The sequence below is a fragment of the Plecotus auritus genome, assembly GCF_963455305.1.
Source record: "Plecotus auritus genome assembly, chromosome: 10".
NCBI classification, from domain to species: domain Eukaryota; kingdom Metazoa; phylum Chordata; class Mammalia; order Chiroptera; family Vespertilionidae; genus Plecotus; species Plecotus auritus.
Window position 1 is genome coordinate 1,601,671 of NC_137785.1, and position 24,179 is coordinate 1,625,849.

At 47.8% G+C, this 24,179-nt stretch overlaps 1 protein-coding gene and 1 long non-coding RNA gene across 2 annotated transcripts; both read right to left on the minus strand.

Annotated features, from left to right (window-relative positions):
* Window positions 1-2,642: 2,642 nt before the first annotated feature.
* Window positions 2,643-10,574, minus strand: LOC308234850. The gene is made up of 3 exons (XR_013959143.1): window positions 10,283-10,574; window positions 7,477-7,600; window positions 2,643-6,191 (listed from the first exon to the last, which is right to left on the minus strand). It is a non-coding gene; the product is annotated as an uncharacterized lncRNA (long non-coding RNA).
* A 2,330-nt stretch (window positions 10,575-12,904) lies between these two features.
* On the minus strand, window positions 12,905-20,789 carry LOC308235271 (C-1-tetrahydrofolate synthase, cytoplasmic-like; the record flags this gene model as incomplete). Its single annotated transcript, XM_080644032.1, is given in 5 exon segments — window positions 12,905-14,541; window positions 14,781-14,816; window positions 14,818-14,935; window positions 20,445-20,515; window positions 20,724-20,789. Coding segments are annotated over 5 exon segments (1,890 nt in total). The 3' UTR covers window positions 12,905-12,942.
* Between the last annotated feature and the right edge of the window lie 3,390 nt (window positions 20,790-24,179).

Genomic DNA, 24,179 nt, shown 5'->3' on the forward strand with positions numbered 1-24,179 from the left:
AAAAAATATATATTTTATTGATATTTTACAGAGAGGAAGGGAGAGGGAGAGAGAGTTAGAAACATTGATGAGAGAGAAACATCCATCAGCTGCCTCCTGCACACCCCCTACTGGGGATGTGCCCGCAACCAAGGTACATGCCCTTGACCGGAATCGAACCTGGGACCCTTCAATCCGTAGGCTGACGCTCTATCCACTGAGCCAAACTGGTTAGGGCAACACCCCAATTTTTAAAAGTGTTATTTTTAGCCCTGGCTGGTTCGGCTCAATGGATAGAGCATTGGCCCGCGGACTGAAGGTTCAATTCCGTTCAAGGGCATGTACTTTGGTTGCAGGCACATCCCCAGTGGGGGGTGTGCAGGAGGCAGCTGATCGATGTTTCTAACTCTCTATCCCTCTCCCTTCCTCTGTAAAAAATCAATAAAAAATATTTTTTAAAAAAGTGTTATTTTTAAAGCGAAGGCTGCACAGGTACCGTGTGAATGAGCACAGGTTGTGACTTAGTGGAGTTTTAGGCGGTGCGTGTCCTGTGCAGCCTGGTCAGGACGCAGCCTTTGGCGTGTGTTCGTGTGTTGAGAGCATGCATGTTTGTGTGTGCTGAGCGCTGAGCTGGACTTGGGGGCACAAAGGTGTGTTTGCCCCCCCCCCGCCCCCCCCCCCCGCTGAGCTCCCTGCTGCTCCGGGTCTGCAGTCTGTTCTGGCTTCTGGGTCTGTGTCGCTGTCCCGGGTGGGTGATGAGAAGGTCCCGTGTGACGTGCCGCTGTGAAAGGTGGTGTCCCCTCCAGGTCCTTCCAGCCCCGGGGGCGAGGGCGGGGAGGTGGGGGGAAGAGGAAGCAGGTGGGGTGCAGCCCCAGGAGCAGTGCAGTGTGAGGAGGCTCCCAGGGCTGAGGACCTGGCCCTGGAGGGACCGGGGAGGGGGCGCCTGACCCCTCACCCCTTCCTTTGCTACAGTCACGCCCCTGCTGGAGGCAGGAAGGGCCCGGAACTCCCCTTCTTCTCGGGTCTGTGCGCCCCTGTCTGTCTGCGTTCCCGCTGCTTAAAAGCAAGGAGGAAATCTGCCCTTTTCTGTGTTTACCTTGTTTTTATCTCGTGTAGACTTTTTCTTTTTTTAAATATATTTTATTGATTTTTTGCAGAGAGGAAGGGAGAGAGATAGAGAGTTAGAAACATCGATCAGCTGCCTATTTCACCTGTTGTTAGCTCTAGCCGGAAATGAGGAGGTCCCCGACTCTTCCGGAACATGGCCCTTGGGTGGAAACATGCCAAGAAACATAGATTAGCACAACACCTCTTCCTGCCCTTCACAGTGATCAAGAGTTGAGCCCTGACTGGTTTGGCTCAGTGGGTTGAGCGTCGGCCTGCGGACTGGGGGGTCCCGGGTTCGATTCCGGTCAAGGGCATGTACCTTGGTTGCGGGCACATCCCTGGTAGGAGGTGTGCAGGAGGCAGCTGATCGATGTTTCTCTCTCATCGATGTTTCTAACTATCCCTCTCCCTTCCTCTGTAAAAAATCAGTGAAATATATTTAAAAAAAAAAAAAAAAAAAAAAGAGTTGAGAGCTGTATTTGAAGTTCTGTTTCCTGAGAAGCTACTGTGGGTCTCTGCCGTAAGGAATGCTTCTACCCTCCCTAGGTCGGTGCGACGTAACTGCAAATTGGGTTCCACCCCCTAAGCCCCGCATACGATTATCATGATGCTCGGGAAAAGCACCATCCTTCTGAACCCCAAATTAAGGCCACTTCCCCGGCTAGAGGGGCATGAGGGTTGGCCGTGTACTAAAACTCTGCTTCTAACAGGAGAGAGCACTGGATTAGAGCCAAAGCCATGGTCAAATTCTTCAAACCAAAGAAAGAAGGTTGTGGAGAATGAGTGAAGTCAATCCCAGACAACCCTCCTGGGCCCTTGGAAGCCATGCTATCATGCTCATACTAGTGGAGGGGTGAGAAGACTGCACTGGGCTCCAGCTGGTGTGGCTCAGTTGGTGGAGCAGGCGTTCCGCACCGTGCTAGCCGCTCTGGGCCTCCGGGCAACGTGGGAAGGCGGAAAGGCGCCTCCAGGCCGGAGAGAAAAGGAGGGTCCAGCGGAGCGGAGGAGGTGCCGGCAGCTAGGGGAAGGAAGGCCCGTTCTTGCACGCATCTTCATACATCAGGACTCTAGTTAATAAATAATAGAGAAAGAAACGCTTCCCGGCCAGTGTGCCTCGGTTGGTTGGGCATCATTCCTTGCCCTGAAAGTCTCAGGTTCCATTCCTGCCTGGATGCCCTGTGGGTGGTGTGCAGGAGGCAGCAGTTTGCTGCATGTTTTCCATATTGACATTTCTCATTCTGACTCCCTCCCTCTCTTTCTAAAAAGTCAGTTAAAGATATATAAAATACTTATTTTTAAAAAGAGAATAAACACTTGGTTTTGCATATTCACATCTCTAAGCCTATTTTTGACCTAACTTGTATGTGAGAGATAAGTTTATTTCACAAGTGATGGTTTTATAGATTGATCCCTATGTCCAAGCTCACAAAATACACACGAGAAAAGTGCATTTTGTTACATTTCAGTTTTTTTTTTTTTTAAAAGACCAGCATGAGCGTGAGAAGTGTGCCGAGGATTCAGAGGCACTCACAGAGTCAGAGTCTTTTTTTTTTTTAAAATATATTTTATTGATTTTTTACAGAGAGGAAGGGAGAGGGAAATAGAGTTAGAAACATCGATCAGCTGCCTCCTGCACACCTCCCACTGGGGATGTGTCCGCAACCAAGGTACATGCCCTTGACCGGAATCGAACCTGGGACCCTTCAGTCTGCAGGCCAACGCTCTATCCACTGAGCCAAACCAGTTAGGCTACATTTCAGTTTTAAAGATACCTAAATAAAGCCTTAAAAGAACTTTCAAATAAAGACCTAGATATACCTGTCTTATTAGAAAATTAAAATGTCAACCCTATATGGGCTCTACCATCTCTTTCCTAATTTCCTGAGAGGACCGGCCTTGCCTCAATGGCAGCAAATATTGTCAAGGAGTGAAGACTACTGCCATTGGAATCAACAGGAATCACAAAAGACTCGTGGTGGGACTGATTACAGGCTTATTCTTCCTCTAGCTCTGAGGTCTTGCCTGCTGAGCAAACCCTGAGGTGAACACCCTAGATGGGCAAGGGGAATCCAAACAACCATTACATTATTTTTTCTGCCAATTATTTCAGCCACAGGAGACAGTGATGGAGGTCCTCAGAATGTACGTACACAGAGATCACACAAGCCACAGCCCACTGACCATTCGTGGATAACGCTGACAAGAGGCACTTTTCATCTAATTTACTCCAGTCTTATCCACTCATTACGAACACGGTGTTTATCTCCTAATTGTGGTTCAATCTAAACCTGTGTGTCTTAAAACAAATGGCACCAGCCTATGACATTTTAAACATTATGGCACTTGGCTCCTTTAAAGTATGTGGGTAGGAATCCCTGCTGCGAGTTGTGTAATAAATGCTGTGAATAGAGAATACAATTGATATTGTTCACAGAAGTACAACAAAGGCCTTCTTTTCTGGGTGACCATGACATCACCATTAATAGAGGCACCAGGCTGCAAATTAGAACCACAAAGTCATGCAGACTCTCTCTCAAGGCCTTGGTCAGCAACACAAAATAAGCCAACACTGGACAAAGAGTGCTGTTCTGAAATCATGCTGTGCTTTCCAAAGCACAAAAAGCTTGGGACCCCACCATATCTGTTCACCTCTCCATGCTGACAGAGCACTACTTTCCTTTTTATCATCCCAGGGAATTAAAACAACCAACAAAATTAAAGGTTGAAAAGAAAAAAATCCTTTACATAAAGATCATAACCCAGAGCAGAGGAAAGCAAGAGGCTTGCATGTTGGTGATTTGAAACCTGAAACCCTTCATCACAATGTAATGTGAGACCCACAGTGTCCCTGAAAGAGGTACCACTTCTTAGCTGAGGATGGGTGCTCTGGACAAAACCTGGGTCAGGTCAATTCCCTAGTTAGAGAGAAAAAATTGAAGATACAGCCAAGAGCTCAGCGAATTCATAAATTTCTCAAGCACAAGTGAGAACACAGAATTCCTTTTCCCTGAGCACACAGGGGTGGTGACTGATGCACACTGTTCAGGTGAGCCAGGTGGTAGAGGAGGTCACTTCAGCCACAAATACTCGCAGTGACATCAATGTGGTAAGAGTCCTCAGAAGTTAGCAAGTGCAATGCAGCTTCTTCAAGACTCACTTGTACCTCAAACTTATGAGGAATTTTGCAGAGTGTATGTTCAGGTAAGAAGGGTTTATATTCAGGTAAATGGATTTAAGTCTCCTCCAGTGTTGTAGAGTGAAAGATAAAAATCCCCTACACATTTAAGGACTTTCTCCAATGTGAACTCTCAGATGTCTAACAAGGCTTGGTTTGCAGCTAAAACATTTCCCACATTTACTACAATCATATGGCTTTTCTCCAGTGTGACTTCTGTGGTGGTCCATGAGCGAACGTCTTTCTCTAAAGGACTTTCCACAATCACTACACTCATATGGCTTTTCTCCAGTATGAACTCTGTGGTGTTCAATAAGGTTAGACTTTCGTCTAAAGAACTTCCCACAATCACTACACTCATATGGCTTTTCTCCAGTATGAACTATGTGGTGTTGAATGAGGTTCCCCTTTAGACTAAAGAACTTCCCACAATCACCACATTTAAATGGTTTTTCTCCAGTGTGAACTCTCTTGTGCCTAAGGAGATTACTATTGTTCCTAAAAGATTTTCCACAATCAGTACACTGATAGGGTTTTTCTCCAGTGTGAACACGGTGGTGTTCAGTGAGTTGAGAGTTTTTCCTGAAGGACTTTCCACAATCACTACACTCATATGGCTTTTCTCCAGTGTGAACTCTGTGGTGTGAAATGAGGTAGGACCTTTGTCCAAAGGACTTCCCACAATCAGTACACTCATAGGGATTTTCTCTAGTGTGACTTCTGTGGTGGTCCATGAGTGTAGGTGTTTGTCTAAAGGACTTTCCACAATCCCTACACTCATACGGCTTTTCTCCAGTATGAACTCTGTGGTGTTGAATGAGGTTCCCCTTTAGTCGAAAGGACTGTCCACAATCACTACACTCATATGGCTTTTCTCTGGTATGCACTCTGTGGTGTTGATTGAGGGTAGACTTTCGTCTAAAGAACTTCCCACAATCACTACATTTAAAAGGTTTTTCACCAGTGTGAATTCTCTTGTGTTCAAAGAGGACATGGCTTCTCCTGAAGGACTTCCCACAATCAGTACAGTCATAGGGTTTTTCTCCAGTGTGAACACGGTTGTGTTCATTGAGGTGAGAGCTTAGCCTGAAGGACTTTCCACAATCAGTACACTCATACGGCTTTTCTCTGGTATGAACGCTGTGGTGTCGAATGAGTGAAGACTTCTGTCCAAAGAACTTCCCACAATCACTACATTTAAAAGGTTTTTCACCAGTGTGAACTCTCTTGTGGTTGAAGAGGTTATTATTGTTCCTAAAAGATTTTCCACAATCAGTACACTCATACGGCTTTTCTCTAGTGTGAATTGTTTCATGTCGAATGAGGTGAAAGATTCGTTTAAAAATTCTCCCACATTTGTCACAGTCATATTTCACTTCTCCAGAGCAGGAACCCTGATGCTGAACAACTTTCTGGATGTGGCTGCCTAATTTTTCACAATTACAAGTCTGCTGAAGACTTTTTCCACCAAGATATTCCTGTGAAATCTCACTGCCAGTGTGTGGCTCCTCAGTGTTGAGAGGACCCTCCTGCTGGAGAAGGTCTGAGCTGGCTGGGAAGTCTTCCCCAACCTTCCTATTAGTTGAAGGCACCCAAGGTAAGTAGAAGCTGCACCTGGTCACAAACGAGGCCCTGTTCACAGCTTCTTTCCAGGGCTTCTCTCCACTGGCTTCCCTCTGCTGCTGTTGAGGGTTTTCACTGAAACAGAAGTCTCTCACACATGCGTCACTGAAGAAGGCTTTCTGCTCAAAGTCTGCTGTTTGTGACACAGTCAGGTGCAGAATATCTTTGAACACATAGAAACACCTCCCACAGATATGGCTCCGCTGGGTTGCTGGAACTGTTTTAGAAGCCCTGATCTGTGACTCTGCTTGAACAGATATGCTTTGCTCAAGACAGACCTCCTCATCATCCATTTTATGCCAACAACCTGAAAAGAGAGAATTGAGGAGGAACTGAATGTTGACTGTGCTGACAGGAGAAGTGCTATTGCTAAAGTGTTTTGGAGATAATACATGGGTTCAATGCAACTGTCTGAAAATAAGAGATGTGCAGGAAGGATTAACAAGAAACTGTTGTGAATGTCTGGGCTTCTGAAGGTCCCAAAACAGGGAAGACCTCACCTGAAACATGACACATACATGGTAAGGACCACATGGAAGAGAAGATGTATTTTCAGCTTATTCTTCTGCTAAGAGTGCTCAGCAGGACTGGTCTGCTGATGACAGGGGCAAGTTGTGAAGAAGGTTGGTTATGTCTTATTCCAAGTAAAATTCAATAAATGAGTAGCAGGCATTCAAGACGATTTAAGCATATATGTGCAACTCATAACACATGTGCAGGGCCATGTAGGAGAATACTGCAGAGGAAGCAGTACAGTGGGAGAGGTGATGCAAAATGGTGACAAAGGTGAAGGTGGTCAAAAGCCAGAAAGTCACAGATGAAATGCAAGTCAGCAACGTGTCAACTATGGGAAAGAGAAGGTAGAAATGGGGTGTAGCGAGTGGCACCTGCCCCTAAACCCTGTTGGAAATTAGCTGGTTCCTGCTACCATCTGACCACCACATGTCATACCTTCCCCCCAGTTGTCATTCAGCATGGCCAGATCTCCTCTTGAGACTATCTTCCATGTTCACCCTGTAAGGAAACCAGGTTTTCCCCGGAATCTTCTACTCTACCTATGCATAAACCCTAAATATTCCAAGTATTAATGAAAGGCAACAGAGGGGAGCATCCAGCTCTGGCCCAGAGCAATTTGGCCCACAATAGTCCTCAGCTAAGGTGATATTACAAACAACAACTGAAGAAGGTCTTACAAGAATAGCCCTCGGTTCATGTCAGTGAAGAACATAACCTGGCACAGGCTGTCATAAAGCACCTTTCCCCACAGGAAGAGGGAAGAAGGGAATAAATGTGGGTATTGTCACCCTCCCAGGAAGAGCAAGGGGAGGATGGGACCCATTAAGCTGCCTGTAAGACTCCCGATTTCCAGACACTTTCTGCACTTTTTGAGGCAATGGGTGTTATGGATGTTCCTGGAGTCAATTGTAAGGGGTCTCCACACAGCTCAGCATGGGCAGCCACAGCACATTTGACAAGACAGGGGCAGAAATCAGCACAACCCGTGTTCTGGATGTGGGAGAGAGGAAGCTGTTTTGAGAATAAAGGAAGAGAGGGCATCACCACAGAACACTGGGACAATGTGAAGCTCTTACCTACAGATGAGACAATTGCAAACACTTCCAGCATCACCTCGCAGTACAGAAGTCTCTGAGCCTCATCAAGGAGCCCCCACTCCTCCTGAGAGAAGGCAATGGCCACGTCCTCAAAGTCCATATCCTGTCATAATGGGCACAGTTCAGTCCATGATCAGCTTCTCTCCTAGGCTTTAACTTTCGTCATATGTCCCAATCTCCATATCCATCTGCTCCCTCCACTCCCCACATCACAGAAAATAGTGGACCTTGCATCCACCAAAGTCACTCTCTCCTTATATTCCTACTCATACTGTGTCTTCCCACAGCAATAGAGCAGATGCCCAGATTGATGATACCTGACCTCAGGGCCTCACATTTAGAGTCAACACAATGGGTGTCACCAACATAGGGTACAGATAAATGTTGGCCATAAAAAGAGATGTGAGTGATTTGACACTGGTCTTGTGTGGCAATATCCTTGTTGTCCAATGCATTCTCCTTCCAAGACCCCGAAAAACATGGCATCACATTCCACCCTTTCGATTCCAATCTTAGGGTGCTGAGGCCAACACTTTGCCCTACCTGTTCCACATAATTCTTTGTATCACACTTCTCTCATACAGCTTCATTCCCAGAATCACAACTTCAAAGACAACACATATACGCCATGAAGAATAAGGCATGTTCCTAATAACCTTCTTTCAACATTCTAACTCACTTCCTCTGTAATGTATTTCTCTCTCACCCTTCTCCCCTCCCCAAGCCAGTACAGATTTTCAAGCCCAGGTGACACTGATGTATGCTATCCCATTCCCATTGATCACTGTATCAGCCCAACTACAACAGGCAGGTGTGCACCTATATGACACCTAAATTCTGGACCTGGTGTGTAGCGCCACACACCCGTCTTTTCAGGAATTACCCTAAAATTCCCCATGTTGTATCACCCAGTTATCACAAGAAATAGACTCAACCTTCATTCCCTCTATGTCAGGATCAGGGATCTGTGGCCATGAATTCACACTCCCTCTCCAAGAGCACATCACTCCTTCACCCACACCTCTCTCACACCTGCACTCCCGTAGCCCCAGCTCCCATAGACATCTCCTTGGTCTTAGTCATAACTCAGCATGTGTGTTCCAGAGAATGCATGGCAAGTTCAAACAGTATCACGTACTAACATGACTCTGATTGCCCACACCCAAGACACAGCCTTCAGTTCTGCTATGAAGGCCTCCATCCCAACTTCTTTTTTCCTTCAACCTCACCTACTGAGAACCACATCAGATCTCAGTTATCCAGAGCCCACCTCTACTGCTGCTGCAGTTGATGTCCCTTCTCCACTCACAGCCCTCAGTACTCAAGTCCCACTGCCTATGGCCCTCTACCCCATGCCCAGTGAGTCTCACAGATGCCCACTCAGGCCCATAAGCAAATCAACCAAACTGGATGCAACACACCAGGCCACACAAAGGGTCACAAGAAATCCTCGTGAGTGTTTAAGAAGTAAATATGCACCAGCCACAGTCCCACCTTTTTTGAATTACTCTTCAACCTCCAATAAAATAAAATAAAAAGGTGATCCACAACTCCTCCCTGCTCCAAGGTCTTTACTATTTTTTTAAGTAGTCTTCATCTTGAACTACTCCTCAGAGTTCCAGATGGTCATGAACTGGTCTCTGAAATATCTCATACCCTAATAAAAAAAACAAAAGATTTTATATTCCTCATGAATATGACTGTTCCCACTATGAATTTCTCCATGTCAGTTGATGGAGCTTTCATACCTTCAGGTGCTAAATCCAAACCTTTACATCATCTCTGATTCTTACCTCTCTCTCCAATCCTCAAAATTAGAAAATCCAGGTGGCCACACCTAAATCACTGATCCATGATGGAACTGCTTCTTCCACATCCACAACCACCACTGAGCTCCAGGTACCATCACACTCACCAAGACCATTACAGCAGCTTCCGTCCTGGGCTTTCTACCACCGTCCTCACACCCATATTGTGCATCATGCTGCAGTCACAGGAGTCTAATGAGACCTGGGACACATCACCTGCTCTACTGCTCCAATGACCTCAGTGATCCCATCACCAGCAGAACAGACACCCAAGTTGTCACAAAGCTCCTCTGGACTCGATTCCTGTCCCACTGTTTCCAGCTCCTATTTTTTAAAAATGGACACCTGCTCGTCCCTGAATCAGCTTAGTCTTCACTTCAACCCTTTGCCCATTCTGGAACCCATGCATGGAAGGACCTATCACCCACAATTCCACTGGATGCCAAAATCAGCTGACACTCATCTGACCCTTGACGTGGACTTAGGATTCTGGGCTTGGTGTCCCTTCAAGGTCCCCAGGACCAAGGTCCCCGAGAAGAGCGGCTGGACAGCCCCAGGACCCCACTATCTCAGAGGCCACGACAGTGTGAGGCCCTGACATCAGCCCCACAGCCCAGCCCCTAAGCGGCTCTGCACCTGCAGGAACCTGTGGGGACGGAAGGCCTGTGGAGGGCCTGGCACCCACCGCCAGGACCCGGGGGCTCAGGCTGCTCAGGGCCCTGGCCCAGCCCCGGGGCCGGTGACGCCCGCACCCCTCGGGGCCCAAGGTCCCTCTGTGGTTCCCACCGCCCACAGCCCCGTCCCCTGAGGAGGAAGGGACGCTCCTCCCGGAACCGCCTCTCCTCCTCGCTGTCGCCTTTAGACACAAACAGGCCTGGGCTCCCCACCTCCCGGCTCAGCCCCCCACGGCCTTCCCCGGGGCATCGCAGCCCGTCGCCCTCCTCCCCTCACCCCCTGCGTCCCCCACGGGCACTCACCGCTCTGGGCGCTGCGACCTGGGCTGCGGGGCCTGAGCGGCGCCGGCCCCGAGGCTGGAGGGCCGATGGGGTGACGCCGAGTGAACTCTGTCAGCGGAGAGGAGGCGGGGAGGCACGGGGACCCCAGTCCCGCCGGTTGGGGGTCACCCGGCCTCAGACTCACCCTGCCCAGCGGGGACGCCGCCTCCCGCGTCTCCTCCCACTCGCCACCAGAGCGCTGACGCTGTGAGTCTGTGAACCCACAGAACAGGCCAAACGGCCGCCAAGAAGACGATGCAGGAAGTCCCGCCCTAACCGGATGTGCAGGAACCAAAGTGGTCTTTACCGCCTCTCACTCTGGCGCAGTGCTTTCTGGGTAATGTAGTTTTCGCAAAGGCCCAGAGGAGGGCTCCTCCCAGCCAATGACCTTGGTGAGTAAGGTGTTGAGGCCCCACAAGTGGTGCTGGAGGAGGAGGTGGGGCTGGAGGTCTGCTTACCTGGTCCGTATGGACAGATCCACCGAAGAATACATATAAGGGGGAAATGGGGGACATCTGTAATACTATCAACAATAAAAACCACAAATATATATATTTTTAAATTTAAATACTATAGCCCAGCTGGAGTGGCTCAGTGGTTAACCATCGACCCTGAACCAGGAGGTCATTGTGCTGTTCATAGACAGGGCACATACATGGGTTGCAGGCTCAATTCCCAGGGAGAGGGGACGTACAGGAAGCAGCCTATCGGTGATTCTCTCTCATCATTGATGTTTCTATCTCTCTCTCCCTTCCTCTCTGAAATCAATTAAAAATATTTTTTAATGTATGATTTAAATCAATTGTACTTAAATCAAACTTTAAAATAGGTTTAAAATTTGAGGATCCCAATAATTTTACTGTGTTATTATGAACGTTCTGGGGCATATTTGTTGCTACTGTATCAGTTTGTTGGAAAAAAAAATCCAATGATGTGCTACTAAAGTATCTTATCGTGACAATGTTCACTGCTATCATTTTGGCAGTTTAAAACTCACCATGATGAGAATATTTATGCCATGGAAATGGATAAATACTGCAAAGCTAGACTTCATTTAATGTATTAATAAATTCTTAGAGTTACATAAGAGTGGCTCTGAATGTTAGCAATGCAGATTAGATATATAAGTATATGGTATAAGTTGGCTTCAGTTGTACAGAGCATTAAAACTGAGTAAAACAACTTTCCTTCCAGGATTCAAAACCAATGCTTTCATATGGCAAGGGCGTCATTTGAGTCACTGAGGAATGAGGGACATTTAAGCGGATGTAAATGGTGCACAGCCCTCCTTCAGTTAAAATAATAAATTTAGCCGAAACCGGTTTGGCTCAGTGGATAGAGCGTCGGCCTGCGGACTGAAGGGTCCCGGGTTCGATTCCGGTCAAGGGCATGTGCCTTGGTTGTGGGCACATCCCCAGTGGGAGGTGTGCAGGAGGCAGCTGATCGATGTTTCTCTCTCATCGATGTTTCTAGCTCTCTATCCCTCTCCCTTCCTCTCTGTAAAATATCAATAAAATATATTTAAAAATAATAATTTAAAATAATAAATTTATTTAAACAATTTGAAAAAGATTCTCAGCAGACATTTTAACAAAGCAGATAAAGACAGTGCAAATACATATATGAAAAAATGTTCATCATAAAAAATTCTTAGGTAGATGGAATTAAAACAAAAGCGAGTTAACATTCTATGCATTTCCGGGGTTACTATTTGAAAACCATTGTATGTCCTTGAAGGGTAGCAGAAAAATTGGAATTTTTATATTCTGTGGGATAGGGGGAAGGCAAAGGAAATGACCATTTTGGTTCACAGTTCTGCATATCTTTTTTTTTTTTTTTTTTTTTTTTTTTGCAGAGACTGCAGCAGTCTGTTAATGCTGCAGTATTTATTTATTTATTTATTTATATTTTATTGATTTTTTTACAGAGAGGAAGGGGGAGAGATAGAGAGTTAGAAATATCAGTGACAAGAGAAACATTGATCAGCTGCCTCCTGCACACTCCTCACTGGGGATGTGCCCGCAACCAAGGTACGTGCCCTTGACCGAAATCGAACCTGGGACCTTCCAGTCCGCAGGCCGATGCTCTATCCACGGAGCCAAACCGGTTAGGGCAATGCTGCAGTTTATATTTAAACACAAACATAGTAAAATCATTTTCTTTTATCCTGTGAAATTTCAGTAAATAGAAATGTGCATGCTTTATGTTAACTTAGACATGGTGATAGGAATTAAGACCAAAGAAGGGCTTTGGGGGAAACTCCCACTATTTCTTTCAGAAGATCTTTTTTTTTTTTTTTTTTTTTTTAAATATATTTTATTGATATTTCACAGAGAGGAAGGGAGAGAGATAGAGAGCTAGAAACATCGATGACAGAGAAATATCGATCAGCTGCCTCCTGCACACCTCCCACTGGGGATGTGCCCGCAACCAAGGTACATGCCCTTGACCGGAATCGAACCCGGGACCTTTCAGTCCGCAGGCCGACGCTCTATCCACTGAGCCAAACCGGTTTCGGCTCTTTCAGAAGATCTTTGAGGCAGGGGCTGACTTCTCTCAGCTTCCCCACACTCCTGCCCATAGGCCTGAATACACACACTGGCCTAACTTGCAAAGTAGCTTCTTGAAGATGGACCATCTGTTCAGAACAGCCCGTTCACCTGCTCGGTTTCTGGGTCCAAATCAATGTCATAGAAACAGGGCCGGGTAGGGAGTCCAGGCATTGTGCTCATCGTTCCAACCAGGGGGTACAGAAAACCAGCCCCGATGCTGGCACGGATGTCACGAATGGGCAGGACGAAGCCGGTAGGTACACCTTTTTGCTCTGGATTATGAGACAAGGACAGGTGTGTTTTGGCCATGCACATAGGCACATGCCCAAAGCCCGGCTTTGTGTAGACTTCTGCCTTGCGCTGAGCCTCAGGGAGCAATTCAAGGTCATCTGCCCCATAGATCTTCTGTGCGATGATCCTGATTTTATCCGCAACGGGGAGCTTGAGGTCATACAGGACCCGGAAGCTGCTGGGTGCCTGAGCTGCTTTCTGGACGGCCTGAGCCAGGGCTAGGGCCCCCTTGCCTCCTTCTGCCCAGTGAGTACACTTCACGGCGTCGAAAGCCCCATGTTCTTGGGCAAGGCGGCTGACGAGGTCCAGCTGGGTCTCTGTATCTGTCTTGAATGCATTCACAGCCACCACTACTGGGACCCCAAACATTCTGGCATTTTCAATTTGTTTCTTCAAGTTACTGAAGCCTTTTTCAACCAGCTCCAGGTCCTGCTCTATGGAAGCCTTGGGAAGAGGCAGTCCGGCAGGAACCGTGGGGCCACCTCCGTGCCTTTGAAGAGCCCTGACAGTGGCAACAAGCACCACTACGTGAGGGCGGAGACCGGGATACCGGCATTTGGTGTTAAAAAACTTTTCCATTCCAATGTCTGCTCCGAATCCTGCTTCCGTCACTACAGATCCTCCAGGCCCAACAAGCTTGAGTGCAATGCGGTCTGCAATGATAGAGGAATTTCCGTGTGCGATGTTGGCAAAGGGTCCAGCATGAACAAATACTGCAGTGCCCTCCAGTGTCTGCATGAGGTTGGGCTTGGTGGTGTCCTTCCTGAGCACGGCCAGCGCTCCACTCACCCCCAGGTCCTCGGTACTGATGGGCTCCCCTTTCTTGCTGGATGCCACCACCGTTTTGCTCAGTCTCTCTCTCATGTCTTCCAGGGAACTGGTGAGGGCCAGGACAGCCATGATTTCACTGGCCACAGCTATATCAGACTGGGTTGTCCGTGTGTAACCTTTCTCCGTTGGAGCCTGTCCAGTTGTGATCTCCCTCAGGAATCGATCATTGGTATCCAGCACCCTTGGCCAAGTTCTGGTTTCCGGATCAATAGCCAATCTTGCAAATCTGTTTATCTCTTCCTCTGTCAATGTGGTAGGGTCGGTCTTTTCAATGCCTGGTCTCCGTAACCTTCGGATTTGGATATCAGAAAACGTTCTCACTCCATTTACTGATGGTACCAAACGATTAAAGAGAGCTTTGTCCACCTGAGTCTGTTCATGGAACATCCGGGCATCAGTGGCCGCGGCAACGAGGTTATTAGCTGCAGTGATCGCGTGGATGTCACCAGTGAGGTGCAGATTAAACTCTTCCATGGCAATGACCTGAGAGTAGCCACCGCCTGCAGCGCCACCTTTTATTCCAAAGGTGGGGCCCTGAGAAGGCTGCCGTACACACGCGAAGACGTTCTGATGGCCGAGACCGGTGTGGCTCAGTGGATAGAGCGTCGGCCTGTGGACTCAAGGGTCCCGGGTTCGATTCCGGTCAAGGGCATGGACCTTGGTTGCAGGCACATCCCCAGTGGGAGGTGTGCAGGAGGCAGCTGATCGATGTTTCTCTCTCATCGATGTTTCTAGCTCTCTATCCCTCTCCCTTCCTCTCTGTAAAATATCAATAAAATATATATTTTTTTTAAAAAAAAGACGTTCTGATGGAGGTGGGCGCCAAGGGCTTGCACCAGCCCAAAGTGTGGTCGTGCTTTTCCCTTCTCCAAGGGGCGTTGGAGTTATTCCAGTCACCACCACGTATTTGCCATCGGGCTGCTGTCTCAGGCGGTCCAGCACCGACAGCAGTTCCGCATATCTTAAATGTAAAACATTCACCTACACAACAGTTTGATAAGTAAACCATATGTCTATATAGAGAACTGAATGCAAATATTCCCAGAAGATTTATTTATAATACTCCAGCCCTGACCAGTTTGGCTCAGTGGATAGAGCATTGGCCTGCAGACTCAAGGGTCCCAGGTTCGATTCTGGTCAAGGGCATGTACCTTGGTTGCATGTACCCAGTGGGAGGTGTGCAGGAGGTAGCTGATCGATGTTTCTCTCTCATCGATGTTTCTAACTCTCTATCCCTCTCCCTTCCTCTCTGTAAAAAACCAATAAAATATATTAAAAAAATAAAAAAATAAAAAAAATATAATACTCCAAACCTGAAAATAACAAAAAACATAGATCAATAGATAAAGTGATTATTCACCAAACACAGTACTACTCAGAAATAAGTAAATTATCTCTTCACATGAGCCTTTGTGTTAAATCTCAAAATGACTGTGTACATGGAGGAAACCAGTATTTGTTAAGGAGTACACACCAAGTAGTGCCTATAAAATTATGAACAGTGTGAACTATTCCATTGTAAAGAAAAGAAAACCCATGACTGCATGGGGGGGGGCTGAGAAAGGCAGAGAGAGAGATTACAACAGGGCAGTAGGAACATAGAGGGTGTGGCAAAAGCAGGTATAGAGTTGTTGGTATGGAAAATAATACATTAATTAATAATAATAAACAGGAATAAACGCTGCCCCGGCCAGTGTCCTCAGTTGGTTGGGTGTCATCCCATTCACGGACAGGTCTCTGGTTTGATTCCAGGTCAGTGAACATCCCCAAATGGATTTTGTGGTGTGCAGGAGGCAGCAGATCTATGTTTTTCTCTCTCTTACAGTCTCTTACTCTCTCCCCCCAAAAAAGAATAAAACTATTTTCTAAAATATTTATTAAAAACAATAATCTCTGTGTTTTCCAAACATACAACTGTGAGCCTATTGTTGCCCCACCCTGTGTAGGAGTTACAGGTGGTGAATGTCACATGTGACAGTTTCACAGCTTTCTCTCTAGGTCAGGGCTCACCAAATAGCACACATGAGAAAGGTGCACTTTGTTGCATGTGAGTTCTCATTTCCTGGGGGAACAGCCTTGCCTCAGTGGCAGCAAATGCTGTCAAGCAGTGAAGACTATTGCCATTGGAATCAACAGGAATGCTGACTGGTTACGAAAGACACATCCTGGGACTGATTACAGGGTTATCCTTCCTCTAGCTTTGAGGTCTTGCCTGTTGAGAAGAACCTTGAGATGAACACCCTAAGGGGCCAGGGAAATGCACAAAACCATGAGATTACTTTATCTGCTAGTGATGCCAGCTACAGGAAATAGTGATGGAGGTCCTCAGAAAGTTCTCAGAGATCCTACAAGACACAGGACATGAAATAATTTTAATTTATGTCCAAAAGAGGCAGTCTTTATCCAGTTTAACTGCAGTGTCTGCCATGACTATGAAAACAGTGTTTATGTCCCAAACTACTTCCACCTCAGAGTCTTACAGTAAATGACACCAGCACACGAAATCTCATACATCATGACACATGGCCTCTTTGGAGCGCGTGGACAGTAGTTTCCCTAAACATTGCTGACACTTATGTAATACATACTGGGAACAGAGAATATAATTCATATTGTTCACAGGAGCACAATAAAGGCCGCCTGTTCAGAAAGACCATTGACCTCTACAATAAAAGAGGCACCACAGAGCACATTAGAACTACAAAGTCATGCACACTTTCTCTCAATGCCTTGGTCAGCAATACAAAATCAGCCAATATTGAACAAACAGTGATTTTCTGCCATCAAGCTGTGCCTTCCAAAGCACAGAAAGTTTGGGACCCCACCATATCTGTTCACCTGTCCATGCTGACAGAACACAACTTTCCTTTCAATCATCCCAGGGAGAGAATAGAACCAACAAAATTAAAGGTACAAAAGAAAAAACACCTTTACATAAAGGTCATAAACCAGAGCAGAGGACAGCAAGAGGTTTGCAGGTGGATAAATTGGAACCTGAAACACTTCATCACAGCCTAATGTGAGACCCACAATGTCCCTGAAAGAGGTAGCTCTTAGCTGAGGATGGGTGCTCTGGATAAAACCTGGGTGAGGGCTATTCTCTAGTCAGAGAGAAAGGAATGAAGATCTAGCCAGGAGCTCAGAATATTCATACTTTTCTCAAGCACAACCTCAGAGTGTGCAGGGGTTGTGAGTGATGCACTCTCCTCAGGTGAGCCAGGTGGTAGGGGTGAAAGAGCTTCCACACAAATACTTCCAGTGACATCAAGCAGGTAGTAGGCCTGACTAGGTTAGCAGGTGTGATGCAGTTTCTGAAAACCTCAAATGTGCCTGAAACTTATGAGGATTCTAGCAAAGTGTATGTTCTGATAAAAGAGGATCCTATTCAGGTAAATGGGGTAAAAGCTTCTCCTTCAGTGTTGTTATTCTGAGTGAGAAAGTTAAAACATTCCCTGCACATTTAAAGCTTTTCACTTGATTTTTAGATTCACTTGTTGATAGATATATATTTGTTGTTCATAATTTTTATCTTTACCTTTTTCTTGTTCTTCCTCTTCTTAAAGAATACCTTTCAGCATTTCATAAAATACTAGTTTGGTGTTGATGAACTCCTTTAGCTTTTTCTTATCTGTGAAGCTCTTTATCTGACCTTCAGTTCTGAATGATAGCTTTGCTGGGTAGAGTAATCTTGGTTGGAGGTTCTTGCTATTCATCACTTTGAATATTTAAGAATGTTTCTGGAAGTGGAAAGCATTATTTAAAATATTACTGAAGACTACAATTTTTTTGGATATATATATATATATATATATATTTAATTGATTTTTTATTTTTTTTTTTTTTTATTTTTTTTTTTTTTTTTAAATATATTTTATTGATATTTTACAGAGAGGAAGGGAGAGGGATAGAGAGCTAGAAACATCGATGAGAGAGAAACATCGATCAGCTGCCTCCTGCACGCCTCCCACCGGGGATGTGCCCGCAACTAAGGTACATGCCCTTGACCGGAATCGAACCTGGGACCCTTCAGTCTGCAGGCCGACGCTCTATCCACTGAGCCACACCGGTTAGGGCTATTTAATTGATTTTTAAAGAGAGAGGAAATGAGCGAGAGCGAGAGCGAGAGAGAGAGAGCGAGTTACACACTGATCAGCTGGCTTCTGAAAACCCCACTCTGGGGATTGAGCCCTCATACCTCCCTCCTCCCCCCCACTCCCCCGTGCCCTCACTGGGAATCAAAGTGAAAACTTCCTGTGCATGGCACCCTGCTCAACCAACTGAGCCACTCCGAAGGCCGATTTCTTATTTTTAATATAAAACATCACATTAGTAAGAGAAAATGCAGGCCACGAGAGAATATGCATCATCTTATCCTATTCGTTTAAAGACGAAATTTGAAAGTATGCGTACATAGGTGACCAAGTTGACATTCCCTACATTGTCTGCATGTCTGTGGTCAGTACCCATTGTGAAGCTAAGGAGCTAACAGTTACTGAATGTTTTACTACAGGTGCCAGGCCCGGTTTGATGCTTTACCTGCATTATTATTTCATTTAATCCTCTCCGCAACCTGAGATGGTTTAACCATCTATTTAATGGGGAGGAAATCCAGGCTCAGAGACTCAACGTAAATTGAATGATTGTAGAGTTAATAAAGGCAGGGCTGGAAGTCAAACCCATGTGTCTCTAATAAAATAGGTTGCTAGGCTTACAATGTTAGGATCTGCTGCATTCTTTTTTTTTTTTAATATATTTTATTGATTTTTTACAGAGAGGAAGGAAGAGGGATAGAGAGTTAGAAATATCGATGAGAGAGAAACATCGATCAGCTGCCTCCTGCACACCTCCTACTGGGGATGTGCCTGCAACCAAGTTACGTGCCCTTGACCGGAATCGAACCTGTGACCTTTCAGTCCGCAGGCTGACGCTCTATCCACTGAGCCAAACCGGTTTTGGCTGCATTCTTTTTTTAAAAAATACATTTTATTGATTTTTTTAAAAAAATATATTTTATTGATTTTTACAGAGAGGAAGGGAGAGGGATAGAGAGTTAGAAATATTGATGAGAGAGAAACAGCGATCAGCTGCCTCCTGCACACCTCCTACTGGGGATGTGCCCGCAACCAAGGTACATGCCCTTGACCGGAATCGAACCTGGGACCCTTCAGTCCACAGGCTGACGCTCTATCCACTGAGCCAAACCGGTTTCGGCTCTGCTGCCTTCTTGACAGTAGAACTGTTAATGAATCACCATGAGGACAGGCTAGATGTGACAGTGAGTAATAAACAGGTGCAAAGCTTTAGTGGCGTATAGTAATCACAGGTGTCTTTCTTTTTGATGCCTCATGTCCACACTGGTTCTATAGGGACCAGGATAAAGGAGAGACCCCCCCATGGAGGCACTGCTGGGTGTTATCAGGGATGGACAGAGAGGATGGCCAGTCTCAGTGCTGCCAGACTCTTCTGTTAGAGGTGACAGGCTTCAATCCCATCACATTTCATGGGCCAAGCACATCACAGGCTGCAGCCAACATCAGCGGGTCAGGAGGAGAAGAGGGCATACTTGACTAGCAAACGTAAGGCCACCACAGGGTGCAAACCTGTTTGGGGGACTGTGCAGGGGTGCAGGGAGGAGGGGAGATTGGTAGGGAAGGACAGCTGGACTCAGGACGGTTCGCTTTCTCTTCATCCAGGTGACTAGGTCCCGGAACTGCCACCTACAGCCATCGGCCAAACTCACAGGAGTGGATTTTGGAAAAAGGGAGTTTGGACAGGTGTCATCGGCAGCAAACTCACACCCGCTTCTGAGTGTGACCGTGTTTACATCCCTGGCTACGTCGGTTCCCCCACTGTGGTGGCGGTGAAGACCCACATGTTACGTGTGTTGACTGGGGAGGGCCCAGGGCTGCCAGCATCCGGCATCTACGTGCTTTTACATTAACATCAGTCGCCGCCTCGCCTCCGAGGCTCTGTGCCTTTTGCGTGGCCCAGGTGAGTGCCCCAGCAGCTGGGGCTGATGGGAAACACGCCGCCATGAACACCGATGGTGACCCTGTGGTTTCCATTCGTTCTGCGCAGGAACGTGTGCTGGCCATGCACACCCAGTTGACCAGAACCCAGAGGCTCAGATGTGACACCTGAGCAGCCCCCAGGCACCTTCTTCTATTAGGTGTCAGCCTAGCTTTCACGTGGGCAAGGGAGTGACCTGCTCTCTAGGGACCAGGAGTCCCACAGGACGGCCCAGTTCTCCCCAGGGGTATCATTATTTGGGTGGTGGGGGGAACTTAAGATCCTAGGAGTCTTCCCCCTCAGTTTTCCCCCATATGCACCCATCCACTCCTTCCTGGCCAGGGATGCAGGATCCTACAGCTCCTTCCCGAAGGACCAGAGTCCTACCCACACATGCCTCCCTCCGCGCTCTATATCTCCTGTCGTTCATCAGAGTCTCCCCCAATTCCCCACCTTCTCACAGCCTGGGGAACTGACCCTTCACTTCATCCATCTCTGGGGCTCTGATGGATCCCCCAGGGGACAGCAGATGCTGGGAGAACAGGGGCAGAACGGGGTCGGCCAGGGGGCTGGGAAGAACATATTGTCCTCTCCGTCGCCCTCAGCAGATTGCCTATGCATTTGCTTTCAGCTGGGGTACACAGACACAGGAATTCACAGGCATACATTCAGACACACAGACTCACAGGGAAACATACAGACACCACAAGCACAGGATCACACAGGTACACAACCCTCACCGCCGATGGCAGGCACTCAGGTGCAGAGCTTATGGCCAGGCCCACGAAGATGCACACTGTAGCCATAGGCAACACCTTGAGGGGAACACACACACATACACATACTTACGGGCAAACACACATGTATAAGAATACATGCGGCCACCCAGACAGCACAAAACACACACACACACACACACACACACACACACACACACACACACACGATAACAGACATACAGTGACACAAAACAGACACAAAGAGGTCACAAACACACACAGATACCATCAGGAACATCCAAAGAGGCGGCAAATTCACACATACAACCAATCCACATACATGCAAAACACACACTCCTGGAAACGCTGGGTCATGCTAACACCACACTAGTCCACTGTAATGACGTGCTCCAGCCACTGACCTGCCAGGGGCGGAGAGGAGCTCTCTCTGCAGAGGCTGGTTCCCTGTCTGCCCAGCGGGTGGCGATGCTGGCTGCTGAGCCACGTGGTTGTCTGCTGGGTTGGAAGTGTCTTGAAGATCAGAAATTAAAGGAGATGGTAGATACGTATCCATCTAGTTAGAGAAAATGGCCCTGTACAATGTGTTGAAGGAAACATCAAGAACGAAGGGGTTGCTGAAACCGGTTTGGCTCAGTGGATAGAGCGTCGGCCTGTGGACTGAAGGGTCCCAGGTTCGATTCCCGTCAAGGGCATGTACCTTGGTTGCGGGCACATCCCCAGTGGGAGGTGTGCAGGAGGCAGCTGATTGATGTTTCTCTCTCATCGATGTTTCTAGCTCTCTATCCCTCTCCCTTCCTCTCTGTAAAATACCAATAAAATATTTAAAAACAAACAAACAAACAAACAAAAAAACAAAGGGGCGCGCCTGGTCTGGTGGCTCAAACGGGTGTGGGTTCGACTCCTGGTTGGAGCACGTACCTGTGTTGCCGATTCCATGGTGACTCCAGGACTGCCCGGGGGAGAGCTTTTAGCTTCGTTACATCGCAGCGGGAAATGACCCCCAAAAGGCAAAAACAGAGCCCCAAACCATGGCAGTGGGAGCTCAGGAGTGAGTGTGGGCTGGCCAGAGGCAGGACTTTGCAAAGGTGAACTGATGTGGGGCCCAAAGCATCAGGGGGCTTCTCCCAGACACAGAAGTAGATTCAGGTGCAGCGGGCCAGGGGCCTGGGGGTGGGGAGAGCAGGCTGGGGAGACCTCTGGATGGAGACAGCAGAGCCCTGGCCAACTCTTCTCAGGCAGACACAGAACTCCAATCCCTCCCAGGGACCTGCCTCGGGCTGCTCTCTGCCAGCTCCTGGGAAGGACACAGTGTGCCCAGCTTCAGGGGGGAACATCCCGGGCAAAGGCAGGAGAGAGTGAGGAAAGGTGGGCTGGGCAGCACAGTGGATGGTACTTTAGTTTATTTGTCTTATAGTCCTCACATGTGGATATTTTCCCATTGATATTTAGTCAGAGTGGAAGGGTGTGTGTGTGTGGAGATGGGAAGAGAGAGAGAGAGAGAGAGAGAGAGAGAGAGAGAGAGAGAGAGAGAGAGAGAGAGAAATAGAGGTAAAGAGAAACATCAATGTGAGAGAGACACACTGACTGGATGCCTTCTGCACGTGGCCCAGTAGGGCCTGAGGATCGAACCTGCAACACAGGTACATGCCGTTGACTGGCCATCTGATCTGCCACCCTCCAGATGTGGGGGGTGAAACTCTTACTATCGAGGCACATTAGCCAGGCCAGGGTGCATGTTCACCCATTAAGGAAAGTTCAGGGCCATTTTCTCTAACTAGATGGATACGTATCTACCATCTCCTTTAATTTCTGATCTTCGAGACACTTCCAACCCAGCAGACAACCACGTGGCTCAGCAGCCAGCATCGCCACCTGCTGGGCAGACAGGGAACCAGCTCTGCAGAGAGAGCTCCACTCCCTCCCCTGGCAGGGCAATGGCTGGAGCACCCCCTCATTACAGTGGGCTAGCTTGGTGGTGACACCACCCCCCTCCCGCCCCCCCCCCCCCCCGGGAACTCCTGCAGCAGATCTTACTCCATTTCCCACTCACCATGGCCCCCAGGAACAGAGCGGCCACAGCCTGGACTGGGACGAGAGAGAGCCTTGGAGCCACACACATGGCCCAGCACCCACTCCCCGTGGGAACTGCCCTGAGTTTTCCTGCCCACACCCCCCCCGTCCAGCTGCCACCGCTGCTCCCAGCCCTGACACCTGAGAGGAAGGAACCTGAGCTCCTCAACCCCCTGAAGGTGCAACAGCCCAGGCTCAGCCCCCGGCTGGAAGGTGCGGAGACCGCAAGGGGCACGTGCAGGCCCAGAGCGTCTCCCGGCCGCTGAGGTTTTAGTCCAGGGAGCACACTGACGTCATCGACCCCTGTGGGTGACTGTGCAGCTCAGCCCGGGGCCCCCACCTGCTACACGGACAGCCCTGGCACCGCCCTTCCTGTTCCCGGGGTCACTGCCTGCTCTGTCCCCAGGAGAACCCTGGCTGCTGGTCATCACGGGGCCCTGGGCGGCTCTGGTGTTCACAAGTGTGTGGACGGACTGGGCGGGTAAAGCATATATATTGACTTTGAGAGATAAAAATAGGGATGTAGAGAGAAACAACCATTTTTTTGTTCCATTACTTTCATACCTTCTTTGGCTGATGCTTGGAATGGTCCTGACCTGGGATGGAACTTGCAACCTTCACATTATTGAGATGATTCTCTGACCCGCTGAGCCAGTGGTCGGCAAACTCATTCGTCCACAGAGCCAAATACCAACAGGACAACGATTGAAATTTCTTTGGAGAGCCACATTTTTTAAACTTAAACTCTATAGGTAGGTACATGGTTATTAACTTAATTAGGGTACTCCTAAGCTGGCCTTTGCTAAAAACTCAAGGGGCCAAAGAGCCGCATGTGGCTCGCGAGCCGCAGTTTGCCGACCACTGCCCTGAGCTATTTGGAGACAGCCAGCCATATGTGACTGTTTAGGAAAGATAACCCAACCATGTGCCTGAGAAGAGATACAAACAGATACCATCACGATGACACATAGTGGTGGGAGGCTGGAATGGGATTCGTAGGGTTTCCTGCGTCTTTTTTCCATGGATGTATTTCATTAGCTACTTCAAAGGCAGACTGTATTTTTCTTCAGTTACTTTAAGTGCCATGATTGAAGCACTGATAAGGACAGGAGGAACTTGGTTTCAGCGATGCAGGAATACATGGAAACACCAAAAGCGTATGTTTAAATAGACACTGAGCGGCCAGATTATGAGGACCACCGGACGTTTGTAGGCAAATGAGCCGTACGCTGCGTTGTATGGGATATGGAAGCCGAGGGCCTGTTCGAACACTGAAGTCTGCAGTTACCAAGATAAAACGTCTCCAATTCGCACAGGAACACAAGGATTGGACAGTCGAGCATTGGAAAAAAGTCATGTGGTCTGATGAATCACGTTTCCAGTTGC